Source organism: Gobius niger, assembly GCF_951799975.1.
Source record: "Gobius niger genome assembly, chromosome: 6".
Classification (NCBI taxonomy): domain Eukaryota; kingdom Metazoa; phylum Chordata; class Actinopteri; order Gobiiformes; family Gobiidae; genus Gobius; species Gobius niger.
Genome location: NC_136857.1, coordinates 38,432,845 through 38,449,894, shown reverse-complemented (window position 1 = coordinate 38,449,894; position 17,050 = coordinate 38,432,845). Strand labels below are relative to the sequence as shown.

Sequence of the window (17,050 nt, the reverse complement as noted above, 5' to 3'; positions counted from 1 at the left end):
ACGTTTGTTAAGTGTGACGTCACAGCTCCACTTCCGGGTCCGAGCAGAGCGGCAAATATGTGAGGAAAAAACACTAAAAACTCTTAAAAACAAACATCAGTATTTCTGAAACTCACAGAGAGTTACTGAACCTACTAATCTCTCAGACTCATGAGCCAAAAATGCCGCACCTACTGCCAAAAAACTAATATTTACTAAAGTCACTACTTCCGGGGTTAGCGTAGCCCCGTTAGCATTTATCTCCGCTAACCAGGAAGTACCGATGTTGGTAAATCTGACTTTTACAGCAGTAGGTTCATGTTTGGCTCATGGTTCTGATAAATAAGTCTGTTCAGTAACTCTCTGTGGAGTTTCACAAATATTGATTGTGGTTTTAAAGAGTTAAAAGGAGTTTCTCGCACATCTGTGATGTCACAGCTCCACTTCCGGGTCCGAGCAGAAAAAACACTAAAAACTCTTAAAAACAACCATCAATATTTGTGAAACTCAGAGAGAGTGACTGAACCGACTTCTTTCTCAGACTCATGAGCCAAAATGAACCTACATCTATAAAAGTAATACTTACTAAAGTCGGTACTTCCGGGGTTAGCGTAGCTGCGTTAGCATTTATCTCCGCTAGTAGTGATTTTGGTGAATCTTACTTTTACAGCAGCAGGTTCATGTTTGGCTCATGGTTCTGATAAATAAGTCTGTTCAGTAACTCTCTGTGGAGTTTCACAGATATTGATTGTTGTATTAAAGAGTTTTTTTGGAGTTTCTCGCACATCTGTGAACCAGGAAGTCGAGCTGTGACGTCACCACTGAACACACGATACAGACTCTGGAATCTCCCATATATAATAATAATAATAATACATTTTATTTGTATAGCGCTTTTCAAGACACTCAAAGACGCTTTACAGAAAACAAGAATAAAAACACACATAAAATGATATGGTCCTGTTTGAAAACAGTTAAGGGGGGAAACGACTTTAACAAATGCTGAATTATGAATATAGTTTCTACTAAATAAAGATACAAAGACATGGGGAGGAGCAAAGTGGATCAACAGCCCATAAACATGATGGTACATATTAGCCTCGTGCTAATGCTAGCACTAGCTACGACTGCCGTTTTTTCGCTTCTACTGAACAGTCTGCTGTGAACAAACATCCATATGGGCCCGATTTAGACTTTACTTTATTTATGTGAACCAGAAAACGGCTCAAAAGAGTAAAACATTGTGTTTCCCTAAAGATTATGTTTTCTGTTTCCCGCCTTTTATGATGCTGTCTGTGTCGATCAGCTGTCTGGAGCTCCGCCCACCACGACAGAGCTGTTATTTCATTTGTCCATTCAAACGAGGTTTCATTTGAATTCATATTTAGATAAACACATATATATAACTTAGCCTTGATTGTGTATGAGATAAAAACTTTATTAGAAGGAATCCAGAGTAAATGTGATCTGTGTGATTTAAAGAGCCTGTCGTCCCAGTGTTTACAACATTCTACTGTAAATCAGTCACTGTAAAAATAAAATCAGGAAAGTAAATAAGTGTAAATATTCCACTGTGATGTTACGGTGGGATTTACTTTAACGACTGTATCATCAGCGTCAGCCTCATGACCGTTAGTGACGTCACAGAAACTCTTTAGTCAAAAACCGACGTGTGAGAAAAACTAAAGCCATTGCGTTTCCGAAATCCCTCCAAATGTGAAACGAGCCGAACGTTGGTCAAACCGGGAAGCTCCGCCTCCGCCCCGCCCGCCCCGCCCACCCGGCGTCCAGCCTCAAAACCACTCATGTTTCTAACGATGTTTTAACTTTGGTGAAGTTTGTTTCTGCTGCGGTTTCTACAGCGAGGTTCTGTTAGAGCGGCCATGACCACGGCTCCCACAACCGGTACCACAACCGGTACCACAGTCTGGACCACAACCGGTACCACAGTCTGGACCACAACCGGTACCACAGTCTGGACCACAATCACAACCTGTACCACAATCTGAACCACAACCTGTACCACAGTCTGTACCACAGCCCGTCACCATCCTCAAACTAACACGGGTTTTATTAAAGTAACTTTTCTGAAGTTGTTCTGATCCAAACGGAGCTGTTTCTGTGACTGGAGTGAAAACTCGACACTTTCCTCTTTATTGAAGCAGCTGCACAGCGAAGGGGAGGCACTGGGGCCAGTCCACAAACGTAACTCACCCACTGATCACTAAAGGTTATGTAGAACCGTCTGACCTGAGTTTAGACGAGTTGATCCGTACCCGTCGGGTCTTTGTGCTGGTGGAAGAGCTCGGTCACTTTGGAGCCATAGGTTTGTTCAGTGGTGACGTCACAGCTCGACTTCCGGGTTCACAGATGTGCGAGAAACTCCAAAAATCTCTTTAAAACAACAATCAATATTTGTGAAACTCACAGAGAGTTACTGAACAGACTTATTTCTCAGAACCATGAGCCAAACATGAACATGAACTTACTGCTGTAAAAGTCAGATTTACCAACATCACCACATCCGGGTTAGCGGAGATAAATGCTAACGCAGCTACGCTAACCCCGGAAGTGCCGACTTTAGTAAATATGAGTGTTATAGCAGTAGTTCATTTTGGCTCATGAGTCTGAGAGATAAGTCGGTTCAGTCACTCTCTGTGAGTTTCAGTTGTTTTTAAGAGTGTTTTTCTCACATATTTGCCGGTTTGCTATGACCTGGAAGCATACATAAATAACGGAGAATGCTAGTATGATGCTACATGTTAGCAGCGCGCTAATGCTAATGCTAGCAAGCGCTAGCTACGACTAGTGTCAACATGAATTGTGGTTCCATAAAGATTCTGTTTCCTTCTATGACGAGGTGTCGTGTGTGTCTATAGGAACATGCTGGGAGAGGCTAAATGCTAACAACATCTTTGGTCGTTTTGCATGACTGAGGCCACACACAGACCAGACAGGTCCACGTCTACTCTCGTATCAAACTTTAGTTTGAGCTGTTTTAGCTCAATGTTGCATTTTCCACCCAACAAAGTGTAGGCGGTGATGAAGACACTAACGATCCGACTGAAGCCGACCTCCCGCTCTGACTGACGGTCTCCGTGTTCAGTCTCAGATTGGATTCCGTTGGTTGTTCTAATCCCGCGGCTGTAAAGCGTCTCATCGTCCTGAGCCTCTCCTGTTGTCTCCCCCGTCTCCCCCGTCTCCCCCGCGCCCCCGGGGCCGCGTCACTCACGGCGAGCGGATCGATGGCGATTGTGCCGAGCTCAGCGTTTTCTCGGGCTGAAAACACACAGCCTTTCAGCCGCTCCACATCAAAGCGGCGCGAGCCTCCGTTATCCACGTCCAGCGCCGCTCCCAGCCCGGCCGCCGCCCCGGCAGGACCCGGGTCGATCAGACCGGCCGCTGCCCCGTCAGGACCCGGGTCGATGCTCGGGACGTTCCATTCTCTGTTTGTTGTTGTAGGACGGCTCGTGTCGATGCTCCGCTCAGAGAAACTTTAGTGATGAGCCGACGCTTTAGTTTAAACTCCTCAGATCTGACTCAGAACAAGGAGAGTGTGAAGAAAGTCCACTCTTCACACGTTCACACAGGATCAGCTGCACACACAGGACACAGAACCGCACAGAGTCACAGAGTCACAGAGTCACAGAGTCGCGCAGAGTCGCACAGAGTCGCGCAGTCGCTAAAAACAAAGCTAAAAGCCCCCTCCGCTGGCAGCTGTGGGAATTACGTCTGTTAAAAATAATGTACGAGCCTCCGTTTTGAGGTAAGGGCGTGCTGATCGTTCATCACGGTGCTGTTGATTGAAGTCTTCAGCCGTGGATGAAGAAACACTCAAAGTCAACAGAAACAAAGCTCCAGTTTTGATGAGGAACAACGTTTTCAAACTGGTTTAAAAAAGAAAAGGTCCATTTTGTGGCTATTTAACAAACGTGTGTCCGTCCTGTGTGGCGGGACGCGTGTGGCCTGGTCCATGACTTCTCTAACCAGAGCTTTAATGTGGCCGCCTCGGGGCAGATTATCCGCCGGCGGGAGCGGTCGGACTCACGCTCGGACACTCCATGTCATTCCCGACGGTTTTTTCCTGCCCTTTTTTTAAGTAACTGCCATGAAAACGAAGAGTGTGACGCGAGAAAAGCCGGGACTGACCCAAACCTTGTGCCTCTAATCGGCCTTTCTGAGCCGCGTTGTTACGCCGTGTTCCACCGCACTAGATCCATCTACACTGTCTTTGTCTTTGTGTCTTTGGGGCTTCGGCTCAGACCTGGGACCGAACAGCATGTCTGTCATTGTGAATGTGATTATCCTGTCATTGTAAAACCTGTTTATTCAATCAATCAAACTGTCTGCTCTTGAAAACATTGTGGTTCTCTGCAGTCTGAGCTCCTCCTCAGCCTGAGCTCGTAGGGTAAAAGCAGTTCTGAAAGATAAGAAGGACCAAGTACAGTACAGTAGTGGATACGACTGGTGATAAAAGCATGCATGAGCGTCTCCGTGTTGGCCCGAGAGAGAATGGGGCGACTCTGGCTATGTTCTTTAGATGGTAAAAACCTATCTTTGTGATGTTCTTAATGTGTGGAATAAACGCCAGCTCAGAGTCAAAGATCATCACCGAGAGGAGCAGGTTAAAAAACACTGGGCCTAAGACCGAACCCTGGGGCACACCTCATGTAATGTTATGGACCTTAGAGGAGGATCCACACTCACCATGGACGTCCTGTCTGTGAGGGAGGGGGTCGGTTGAATCAGTGAACGGCTTTTCTTAAACAGGGTCATGTTTTTGTTTGTTATAATGTTTCCATCAACAAATCCATGTGACAAACTCATGAAGGAAACGCTTCTGACAAAGATCTTCCAGAAAACTTCATGTTCTTAAAGATAATGTTGTTCTGTTGGACGTTCAGTGAGAGTGAAGATGAAGATTAGCTCCTCCCAGTCCGAGGGGGAAAAGGTGGCGCCTCCTGCAGGTCGGTGGACAGTTCTTGTTCTCGGTGGACAGTCCTTGTTCTCGGTGGAGAGTCCTTGTTCCCGTTGGAGAGTCCTTGTTCTCGGTGGACAGTCCTTGTTCTCGGTGGACAGTCCTTGTTCTCGGTGGACAGTCCTTGTTCTCGGTGGACAGTCCTTGTTCTCGGTGGACAGTCCTTGTTCTCGGTGGACAGTCCTTGTTCTCGGTGGACAGTCCTTGTTCTCGGTGGACAGTCCTTGTTCTCGGTGGACAGTCCTTGTTCTCGGTGGAGAGTCCTTGTTCCCGTTGGAGAGTCCTTGTTCTCGGTGGACAGTCCTTGTTCTCGGTGGACAGTCCTTGTTCTCGGTGGACAGTCCTTGTTCTCGGTGGACAGTCCTTGTTCCCGGTGGACAGTCCTTGTTCCCGGTGGACAGTCCTTGTTCTCGGTGGAGAGTCCTTGTTCCCGTTGGAGAGTCCTTGTTCTCGGTGGACAGTCCTTGTTCTCGGTGGACAGTCCTTGTTCTCGGTGGACAGTCCTTGTTCTCGGTGGACAGTCCTTGTTCTCCGAGGACAGTCCTTGTTCTCGGTGGACAGTCCTTGTTCCCGGTGGACAGTCCGGAACTACAGGCTCATGGAGACAGTCCTTCAGTCAGAGGAACCTCCTGTCGGTCCAAACACAGACAACGTCCCGACAGAAGAAGATCCTGCTTCATCTTCTCCAAGGATTTACGTCCTGCTACCGTCGAACACATTCTTGTCTCTTGATTGAAACATTTGTGTTGATTTCTCCTCTGTTTAAAATCTGAACAGTTGCTAATGATGTTCCTTAGATCGTTCACATTAGTCTCCGCTCTTCGGCCGATGCATCGTGAATCCACCCACTTCCTGCTTCATATCAGACTTTCCTCTGATTGGTTCATACACTCGTCAATCACACCCAGCGGTAATTCAAAGAAATCAGCCTGATCCCAGAAACACGTCTTTGTGAAGAACGGGACAGAGTGGAAACAAACCAACAAACTAAATCCAGAAACACCCTGGAATCTTAACTGGAATCAAGACATTTCATGCTGATTTTGAGCAGGTTTGGACTGTCTTGAAATGAGAGCCAATGGAACAAGCAAATAAAAAATAAAAAACTCAAACACTTAATATAAGAAAAGTGTTTCTAATTCCATTGGTAATAAAATAATCCAAACCTACTGAAGATGTTCCTCTGAGATCAGGTTTTACAGTGAGCGGGATTTGGGAGTTTAGTTTTTGTCTCCCACACTCCTTTAACCCCTTAACTCCCACCTGAACCAAGCACATTTTCTCCAGTTTGGCTTTACCCCAATCCAAAAGCTTCTGGAAAAAAGCTGCGAAAATAGCGACAAAACTGAGACGAAAACAATGATGGAAATGGACAAAAAAGTGACGAAAAATTGATGAAAAAATGACAAAAAAATGACAAAAATGAGTTGAATACCCAACAAAAAATGATGGGAACAAAATCTGATGTCGTGAGGAGAAAGATCCTCTTGGTTCAGGCGGGAGTTAAGAGGTTAATTGTTCATTTATACTCTGAGCACTTCCTAAGGTCCTCCCAGTGTTTTAACAAAGTGACGTCATTCATATTATTCAGTATTTAGAGGAGAGTCTGCGAAATGAAGCTCAGATATTCTCAAATTCAAAAACCTTTCACTGTTTTTACGGTAAAATAACACAGTCCAAGTTCCCCCCGGGTTTAAAATCTGAAATCTGTGATGTTTTTACTCAGAACTGTTTGTTGAACGTTATGATGTTTTGTTGACCTTTTTTTGGGCCTGAAAGGTGGGACACAGGGCTCGGAGCTGGGCCGCCCGGTGGGACACAGGGCTCAGAACTGGGCCGCCTGGTGACCAAACAAAAGGAAGAGGAAGTGTTCGGGGAGAGGGAGGTCTGGGCGTCTCTGCTCAGGCTCCGCCTCCGCGACTCGGCCCAGGATAAAGCAGAACTACATGGATTAAAGTTTCTCATCAACTGTATCCATGGTGCAGTGTCAGATGTTTGTTATACATGAGTGTTCAGGGTTTTCTCTTACAGTTTATTTGTTTATTTATATGGATTCATGGTTTCATATCAGTGCTGTACTCGGGTACTTGTGTCTTCTCTGGTTCTACAGTGCTCAGTTTTACAGCCCTCTCGGTCCCAGGTCTGAAGCCGCCCCTCTGTCTCCCGTCTCGGTTGTTTTCTTTGACTTTTCCTTCTTGTTTTGGTGATTTGTGTGACCTGGCTGTGGACTTTTCTCGCCCTCTCGGCTCCATTAGAGAATCCCATTTCCACTCGATTTACTGGAAGCAAGATGTGCATTTCCTATGCAACAACACGACAAAAAATAAAGGCGCTAATGCTCTATCGACCCGTGTCTGTGTCTCAGTGCATCTCCTGCAGGGGGCGTCAGTGAGAGGATACTGTAAACATAACACTTCATACTCGTCTCCATGGAGATACTTTAGGTCAGGGGTCGGCAGGTTTTCTTAACCGAGGGCCAATTGTTTTCATTGTAAAAAGACCGAGGGCCAAAGTAAAGCATCACACTGGAAAAATGACCATCGTCAATGAGATAAAAGACTTTAAATTGCTTGATTAAAGGTTCTTTATGTTGAATTTGAGTCTGTTTGGACTCATCTAAGACAAAGATACAAATGCCAATGGAACAAACATAAAACCCACTTTGAAATCAGACAAATGAACTTTTAAAAAGATTTGTTTTTCACTTGAAATGATACAATATAATCTGTTAAGAGAATCATGACTTGTTCCATTGGTGATAAGATGCTTTATCTGATCTAAGACCAAATCTACTCAAACTGTAGATTTAATCTCTTAATTCATGTAGGTTTCTGTCATTTCTTCCTTAAAATTATTATTTTCCCAGTGCACTTTCTACAAATGCCAGAGTTGTACATGATGTGACCTCATTGGTGCATTGACAGTATTTCTCCCATTTAACCTTAAAAATGTAAAAGTTCTCTCTGATTTGTATCACAATGTTTCTCAAAATCATCTTGAGGGCCAGAGGTTCTGTGCTGGAGGGCCGGATTTGGCCCCCGGGCCTGACGTTGCCGACCCCTGCTTTAGGTCCTGAGTAATCACTGCAGAAGCCAGGGGTTAAACAGGCAGAAGCTTTTTAAAGGTACAATGTTAGATTTAAAGCCACAGATGCAGAAAGAGGCCGACGCTTTTATATAGTAAAAAATGTGATTAATACATGACACACTTTCATGATTATGTTAAGTCTTCACAAATGCACAAAGATATATACATTTATACATATATTGAAAAAATCATGTCCATATTCCCACATTTACATAAGGTTTCATATTGAGCCTCTTTAAACCCCAGGAGTGGGAGGAGTCAAACTTATTACACACTCGGCCAAAAGTGATGTTTTCCACATGACACATTTGTTGAGCGATGTCATAATTGTCCAGTGAATTCAGATTCAAGGCCAGTTTGAATCCACTTTAATGCTTTTTAAAGGCAAAAAAGGAGGTCCGAGGCACAACCCACTTATAAGTAAAAATCCTTTATTTTCGAGGGACACCAACGCGTTTCGAGCGCTTAGGTCTTCATCAGGGCAGACAGTGTGAAAACGAATCAAGCACACGTGTTATTAATAGTCACAAGTCACGTGTTTCCTGAGATGAACAGATAAACATTAAAGCACAGCTAGTCTGGAGATGCATGACCAGCTTGTGATGTGCATTAGATACATCTATGGAGAAAACACCACCTGTTGGACACATGGTGGTTTACAGACACATCCAGAGGTCCTTGTAACCACTGTACGCACATCAGTCGAACGACTACTTTTATAGACTCGTTGGGACAATAAACTTTTGAATGCAAGCACTTTGCTAACTGTAAGACCACGCGTGTAATATACCGTTTGTCCCTGTGGGTGCTTTTATATCTGACAAAACGCAGACTACGGGATAGGATTTCTGAACACAAATATGCTGAACGTACAAACAATCCCAATGATCCGATCGCGGTGCACATGAACACTTCAAACTGTAAACACCTCAGAGTCATGGTACTGGAAGTCCTCCCTAACAACACCAGGGGAGGAGACCGTATCAAAAGACTGGCCCAAAGGGAAACCTTCTGGATAAACACCTTGGGAGCTGCCCGCCCCCCAGGGCTCAATGAGGACATGGACTTCTCGCTCTTTCTGTAGCAAATAAGCCATTCAACCTCTGGGGATCTTTTGATTTTGTTTCATTTTTTGTCCGCTGCCCAATACCTTGTTTTATGTAAGGTTTGGTGCAAAATAATACCTGATATTTGCTTCAACATGGTGCGAGATGGTACCTGTGAGATGTGCTTCAATATAAAAGTGTGTGCGATGTCAAGGATATGTTTGGTAACAGAGCTATCACCAACTTTACATGTTCCATGTTTGACTCGTCTATGTTTTTGAGCTCTCTGGTTGGAGTTGGATGTGTCTGTAAACTACCATGTGTCCAACAGGTGGTGTTTTCTCCATAGATGTATCTAATGCATTCCACATCACAAGCTAGTAATGTATCTCCAGACTAGCTGTGCTTTTAATTTTAATTTTTATTTGTCCATCTCAGGCAACACATGACTCCTCACGTGACTTGTGACTATTAATAACACGTGTGCTTGATTCGTTTTCACACTGTCTGCCCTGATGAAGACCTAAGTGGTCGAAACCTGTTGGTGTCCCTCGAAAATAAAGGATTTTTACTTATAAGTCGGCTGTGCCTCGGACCTCCTTTTTTGCCTTCAGACCTAGCTTTTTGGCGTACGGTTCCTGAAAGAGCACCTGACTGGCTAAGACACCTAACCCACAGCAGCGCTCACTCGCCCTCTCACTCGCCCTCTCACTCGCCCTCTCACTCGCCCTCTCACTCGCCCTCTCACTCGCCCTCTCACTCGCCCTCTCACTCGCCCTCTCACTCGCCCTCTCACTCACTGCTTTTTAAAGGCATTTCAGGCCTTGATTTTAGCTCAAGTAATTGAATGACTTTAATGCAGAGCAGAAACCCTGGAACCTCTTTAGGAGCAGGATTTTGATTGGCCGGAATATATAATATATTATATAATATATGTGTAGAAGATACAAGAACATTTGATTTAAGCCTGAAGGAAAAGGTGATTTTTTTCAGGTTTCAGGTTCGAGCTCTTCACAGGAACATGTTTCATATTCACTGCTTCACTTCAGTCGCTCCGACACAAAACATGAAGATCTGAGTTTAAACGTCTCATTCAGCTCTTTCACCATCATTTCACTCCTGAGATGTTTGGGACTCGATTCACGACATCTGTTCAAGTCATTACTCAAAGGAACAAAGTTTTACTGTTTTATCACGAGAGATTTACCTGAGAATCCGTGAGAAACGTCATTGATCAGCGACGCCTCAGGAGTGAAGAACGATTCTCACTTCAGCTCCTTCAAATAAACGCTCCATATTTAGTTTTCCTCCACAGACACAACTGCACTCACAAACCTTTTTCACTTTCCTGACAGATCCAGAAGTTTCACACTGACGCAGAAGATTCACCTGCAGCGCCTCTAAGTTCAGTTTCCACAAAACAACTAAGAAAAGAGATGAAGGGAAATGTACATGTCTTTCCTCCATTATTTAAACCAGTATTTAGGGAGTTCTCCCCAAGACAGAGGTTAAAGGTTAAAGGTTAAAGCAGGAAAGGTTTAAATAATCACATTTATTTATGCACTTTCAGACAAGACGAGAGATTCAAACAGAAACCACTTTATTTACAAAAGAGAAAATAAATACATGTGCAAAGGCTTATTTTACAGAGAAACATCACTTTAATACAGACGACTTTAAAGCAAACATCTGCAAAACAAGAAAGAAGCAAAGTTAAAACCACCAGAACCACAAACATAAGTCACATGTGTTAAATATTACTATTACTGCATGAGATGGTTTAAAATGCAAAACTCTGAGTCTGTCCACAGTTATTCTTTCCCTTGTGTCGGGTTTTCTTGTCCCTCATTCGTCTGTCTGAGCGTTTGCAAATCTGAAGAAAGTAAATATGGACGGATTCTTTTGCTTTGTGGTTTTTAAAAAAGGTAGAGTTTGTTCATGAACCTCTTAACCCCTGCCTGAACAGAGCAGAGAGACGAAAAAGTGAAAAAAAATTGAAAGATGTGAGAAAAAATAATAATTACAAAAAAATGTCTAAAATGTGACAAAAAATGACAAAAAAAAATGACCAAAAAAAATGACAAAAAAAATGACAAAAATTAAAAAAAAAAATGACAAAAATTAAACAAAAAATGACAAAAATTAAACAAAAAAACTACAAAAATTCAACAACAAAAATGACAAAAAAGACAAAAATTCAAAAAAACAAAAACAAAAAAAAGACAAAAACTAAACAAAAAAAGACAAAACTTCAACAAAAAATGACAAAAAATGACAAAAATTAAACAAAAAAAAGAAAAAATTTCAACAAAAAATGACAAAAATTCTACAAAAAAAAGACAAAAATGAGACAAAAAAGGACAAAAAAAAAAAAAAAAAACTACAAAAAATCAAAAACTAAAAAAATGAAACAAAAAAAAAGACAAAAAATTAGACCAAAAAAAGGACAAAAATTCAACAAAAAAGGACAAAAATAAAAAAAAACCCACAAAAAATCAACAAAAAAACTAAAAAAATGAAACAAAAAAATTTAAAAAATGTGACCAAAAATGCGGGTTTGGGTAAAGCTGCACTTGGTTAAGGCGGGGGTTAAGAAGTAAAAGCATTAACTGTGACTCGCGCTGATGACACACTCACCGGGTGGGCGGAGTCACCGGGTGGGCGGAGTCACCGGGCGGGCGGAGTCACAGGGACAGGTGAGGCTTCCTGTACGTCTCGTTGGTGATGGACAGACGCGTCAGGCGAGCGCCGTAATAATCCACGATGTAGAGCGAGCCGTCGGCCGGACCCACGATCTGTAACCATAGCAACAGGTTCACTGTGCGGGACGCTCTGACCCCGTGTTCCCCCGGCGGCAGAACGTGCTGGAGCCAGACTGACCTGCATGGCGATGAGCACGAAGTCGATGAGCGTCCCGATGCCACAGAAGCCCACGGTGCAGAACTTCAGCAGACCTGGAAACAAAGCAGAGGCTTAAAGTGTGCTTTTACTGTGTGACATGTTAGTAACAAAGAGACAACATGGGTTCAAGCTCAATAAATCCATCAGGAATCAGATCAGAGTGTGAGTGTTACGGAGCAACTAAAGGTCAGATGTTACAGTTTATTCTCTGTCTGCACACGCTCCTGTGTTTACTCCTCCCGTCTTTAGCCGCTGCCGCCTCCCACAGAGGAAATGACCATATTTGGATTACAGTGTGACCTCGGTCAGAGAATAAACACGGAAAAGGGAGAAGGAATTTGATAAATAACAGGACACAATGGGCAGATTTTCACATTTTTCACATTTCTGTCATTTTTTTGGTCACATTTTATCAATTTTTTGTCATTTTTTCATCAATTTTTCGTCACTATTTGTTAATGTTTTCTCGCTTTTTTGTCACATTTCCACCATTGTTTTCGTGTCAGTTTTGTTTTTTCACAGCTTTTTTCCAGAAACTTTTAGATTGGGGTAAAGCCGAACTGGAGAAAATGTGCTTGGTTCAGGCGGGAGTTAAGGGGTTAAAATCGTAATCGTCCAAACTGAATAAAAATATTGAGATGTTATGTTTTGGCCGTATCGCCCACAGCCCTAACGATGGTGAACCACAGCTCTCCTACAGAACAGGAACTGCCCCCAGGCTAAATATCACAAGTGATATTTAGTTTGGTGATAGCCGAGCACTGACAGCCTAAACGCCCCTCATTTGAAAGCTAAGACCTACGAAACTATATTTTCTTGTTGTGTTTGTCGTTTATTGTTGCTTTTTCATCACTTTTTTGACGTGTTTTCATCATGTTTTTGATACTCTTTAGTCGTATTGTTTGACGCTTTTCCATTCTGTAATTGTTGCTTTTACGGCCCGGTTATGTCACTTTCTCCCAGAAGCTTTTAGATTTGGGCAAAGCCAAACTGGAGCAAATGTGCTCGGTTCAGGTGGAGGTTAAGAGGTTAGCAAAGCTCCGTAATGGACCACACATCAGGCGGGTGAATGATAATCACCCAGGGCGGGATATCCCAGGTAGAAGCGGTCGGCCCCGAGCCAGCCCAGGAACAGGGAGAGCGCCACGGCCACTTTGTAGGAGTACCCGCTCCTGCACACAGGAAACATACATGTATACAGGGAACATACACAGGAAACATACACAGGAAACATACATGTGCACAGGAAACATACACAGGAAACATACATGTGCACAGGAAACATACATGTATACAGGAAACATACACAGGAAACATACATGTGCACAGGAAACATACACAGGAAACATACATGTGCACAGGAAACATACACAGGAAACATACATGTGTACAGGGAACATACACAGGAAACATACATGTGTACAGGGAACATACACAGGAAACATACATGTGCACAGCAGTGTTAATTTTGACAACATATTTTATTTTAGTTTTAGTCTTAGTCTTTTGACTAAAATGTAATGTAATTTTCGTCAAGATTTAGTCAAAAAAAACATTTCAATTTTAGTCTAGTTTTAGTCGACTAAAATTGCATGTCAATTTAGTCGACTAAAATGAAGACGAATTTAGTCGACTTTGCATTTATAATATTCATTATAATAATATTTAATCAAGGTTCTCGACTTCATGGAGCTCCTTCCACATGAATAAAGCACAAACCTGTTCATTTGGCAGAGGATTTAAATGATCTGAGGCTCTTTCAGACGGTCAATAGAAGTTTGGATGATTTTAGTCTCTCCTTTTCATTTTTATTTAGTCTTATTTTAGTCGACTAAAATATCTGGACATTTTAGTCACAGTTTTAGTCTCATGAGAAACTTTTAATTTAGTTTTAGTCCAACTTTAGTCGTCAAAAATATCACTTTGACTAAAATTAAGACTAAATATTTTAGTCGACGAAATTAACACTGGTGCACAGGAAACATACATGTGTACAGGAAACATACACAGGAAACATACATGTGCACAGGAAACATACACAGGAAACATACATGTGTACAGGAAACATACACAGGAAACATACACAGGAAACATACATGTGTACAGGAAACATACATACAGGAAAGTGAAGGTCAAAGGTCAACAGTAAAGACACTCACACGTTCCGACAGGGGATGGTTTTGTTGAATCCGACCTCGTCTCCGCTGAATCTGAACTCGGTGCCGTTGGAGAGACGACACGTGATGTTGGGGGCCGGGAGACACTCCACTGGGAGAGAAGAGCACAGGTCGTATCGGTAAGAGTATCGCTCAGGTATCGGAAACCAAGTATCGTTAAAGTACTGGGATCAGGAAATAAATAACGGCACCCTGCCCTCGGAAGGAAGTCAAATCGAATGCTTTTCACTGACATTTTAATGCCACAAACAAACAAACAAACAAACAAAATCTCTGCATAATTCATTTCTACACATTCCAAACAACGAGGACTGAGGGGAAGCTTTGTTATTCGGAAACAAACGGGACACAACAAGAAAGTTTAGAGGAAAAAGCGGAGTTTAAATCCAGCCAAAACTGCAGCTGAATGTTTTAGATCAGACTTTTGTTTTTTTAGTGACAGTCGACAGGGAAAAACTGTTGAGCAGTGTCATAATCTCCCAGTAAATATCGACTCGTTTTGAAAGTACTGCTTTAGAGTGAGGTGTAAGGAGGTGTAAGGAGGTGGGACTGACCCCAGGCCGTCATGTCCCGGCAGTTCTCCGGCTCCTGAGTGGCTTCGTCGATCTTTGGGTCGTTGCACAAATACGTACAGGCCGTTAAGGAAAATATAGCAACACAAGAACAAACTGACCAGCACCGGCCAGAGAATCAGAGGTCAGGCTGAAGACGTTTGGTTTAGTCGTGCAGGCGGCGGCTGAAATGATCCATTACTTAGTGCTTGACCCTCCTGGAGCCGCCGCCTGAACCAGGGTTTGAGCACCTGGACGATCCTGGAGCTCGTGCCCCTGTAGGGTCTCCCAGGACAAACAGGTCCTATAGGAGAGAGAGACCAACAGGCCCGCTCAGAACCATGAGGCCGTCCCTCTGTGGACCCACCACCTGCAGGAGGCGCTATAGGGGCTGGTGCAATGTGATTTGGGTGTTTTTCCCCCGAGCAGCTCCATGTGTGTGATGTTCCTGAGTTTATCTGAGTGTCCTGGGTCTCCGTCTTGGACATCTCTGATGGCCTGGGTGTTTCTCCTACTGCAGGGGTCGGCAACGTCAGGCCCGGGGGCCAAATCCGGCCCTTCAGCACAGAACCTCTGGCCCTCACGATGATTTTGAGAAACATTATTACACTAGTCAGAGAGTATTTTTAACATTATTAGAGTTAAATGGAAGAAAAAAAGGTAGAAATACTGTCAATGCACCATATGAGGTCATATATCATGTACAACACTGGTGTTTGAAGGAAGTGCACTGGGAAAAGAATAATCGTTTTAAGGAAGAAATGACTTAAATCTACTTGAATTAAGAGATTAATTCTAAGGTTTCAGTAGATTTGGTCTGGTCTTAGACGAGATAAAACCTTAGTAGTCGTTAGTCTCTTAATTCAGATAATTTTGTCTGATTTCAAATGGGTTTTATTCTCGTTCCATTGGCGCTTTAGCTTTTGTATCTTGGATTAGTTCAAATCGACTCAAATTCAACTTAGAAGAACTTTAATTCAAGCAATTTTAAGACATTTATCTCATTTAAGATGGTCATTTTTGCAGTGTTGTGCTTTACTTTGGGTTAATAATCAGCGGCTTCGGCCCTCGGTCTATTTACAATTAAGGAAATCGGCCCCTCCACCAAGAAAACTTGCCCACCCCTGTCCTACAGGCTCATGTTTCCATAGTGATGAAGGTCGGGGAGGGTTAGTGTATTTATTTATTTGCTCCGGTCTCAGAGTTCGGTGTCTCTGAGGAACACAGAGTTATTTATATTTAGTTTCTCTCTCCTGAAGGACACTGAGCTTCACCAGAGAATCTCACACATCCAGGAAACTTTACATCTTCATTATCAGTTTCTCTGGTCGTCTCATGAGGCTTTTCTTTCATGTTATTAGACATGACACAGTTTCATATCAAAGACTCACATGTGTCGTGTTTGTCATGTTTCTTTTGATGGGGTGGATCATCTCAGGCGTTAGTGACAGTGTTATGGATTTGAGCGACAGAGTTCTAGGGTTAAATAAAAAATAACAGCACCAAATTATATTTCTGTCAAAAGCCTAAATCAAAATGTGTTGTCAAAGTGAACACTGGCTCAAACTGACAAATGAAAATGAAGAAAACACATAATGTTGTAGCATCTCTGTGTCATAGCTTTGTGTTTAGAAATGCTGTGTTAATCTGGACGGAGACGGGTGAACAGTGAAAAAACAAAACAAATAAAAAGATAAATAAAGAAAACAGACCCAGAAACAATCAAACTGAGACACACGAAGCCTTTAACCCGCTGTGTTTGCTTTGTTTACGTTCGCGCTGGGAGAAACCGACGCTAGCTAGCAGCCGTTAGCCTCGGATTCGCGCTAAATTGTTCCAAAACAAAGGGTCAAACGCGGTATAAGGATATTGTCCGAGCCGCAGAGACTCGCAGTTCTCCGCCTCCTCCGACAGGACCAGCTTCACGTGAGAATAAACGAAATAAAAGAATAAACTCCATAAACACGAGCGGAACCAGCGGCTCCAGTCAGACGCCATTTTGGATCTGACAGGTCACGTGACGCGGCGGCCGCTTCAGGGCACGGAAGTAAAGGAGAAATAAACGTGACACATCGCTTAAAAATAATCATTAAAAAACAGTTTCATTTTGAACTGAACTTTTATTCAATGATAAAGAAAGAGAAAATAACACAACACATGGTTTAAAATAACAATAAGTTATAATTTAGAGTTTATGTCTTTGTAACGTTTATAACCCCTTCACTCCCACCTGAACTGAGCACATTTTCTCCAGTTTGGCTTTACCCAAATCTAAAAATTATAGAAAAACAAGCATCTAAAAACAAAAAATTGGCAACAAGGAAAAAGATC

The 17,050-nt window shown here is 42.9% G+C and overlaps 1 protein-coding gene across 1 annotated transcript; it reads right to left on the bottom strand.

The window, feature by feature from the left end:
- Positions 1-11,763: 11,763 nt before the first annotated feature.
- Positions 11,764-16,733, bottom strand: tm2d1 (TM2 domain containing 1). Its single transcript, XM_079558648.1, has 6 exons — positions 16,590-16,733; positions 14,723-14,796; positions 14,151-14,259; positions 13,072-13,163; positions 11,971-12,044; positions 11,764-11,885 (listed from the first exon to the last, which is right to left on the bottom strand). Exons 1-6 carry the CDS (start codon positions 16,715-16,717, stop codon positions 11,775-11,777), a joined length of 588 nt encoding a protein of 195 aa, XP_079414774.1. The 5' UTR covers positions 16,718-16,733; the 3' UTR covers positions 11,764-11,774.
- Positions 16,734-17,050: the final 317 nt, after the last annotated feature.

Coding starts and splice junctions, on each gene's coding strand:
- tm2d1 (XM_079558648.1), bottom strand. CDS start 16,717: ATGGCGTCTGACTGGAGCCGCTGGTTCCGCTCGTGTTTATGGAGTTTA. Junction 14,260..14,722: donor CCGGGACATGACGGCCTGGG/GTCAGTCCCACC, acceptor CTTCTCTCCCAG/TGGAGTGTCTCCCGGCCCCC. Junction 12,045..13,071: donor CCTGGGATATCCCGCCCTGG/GTGATTATCATT, acceptor CTTTGTTTCCAG/GTCTGCTGAAGTTCTGCACC.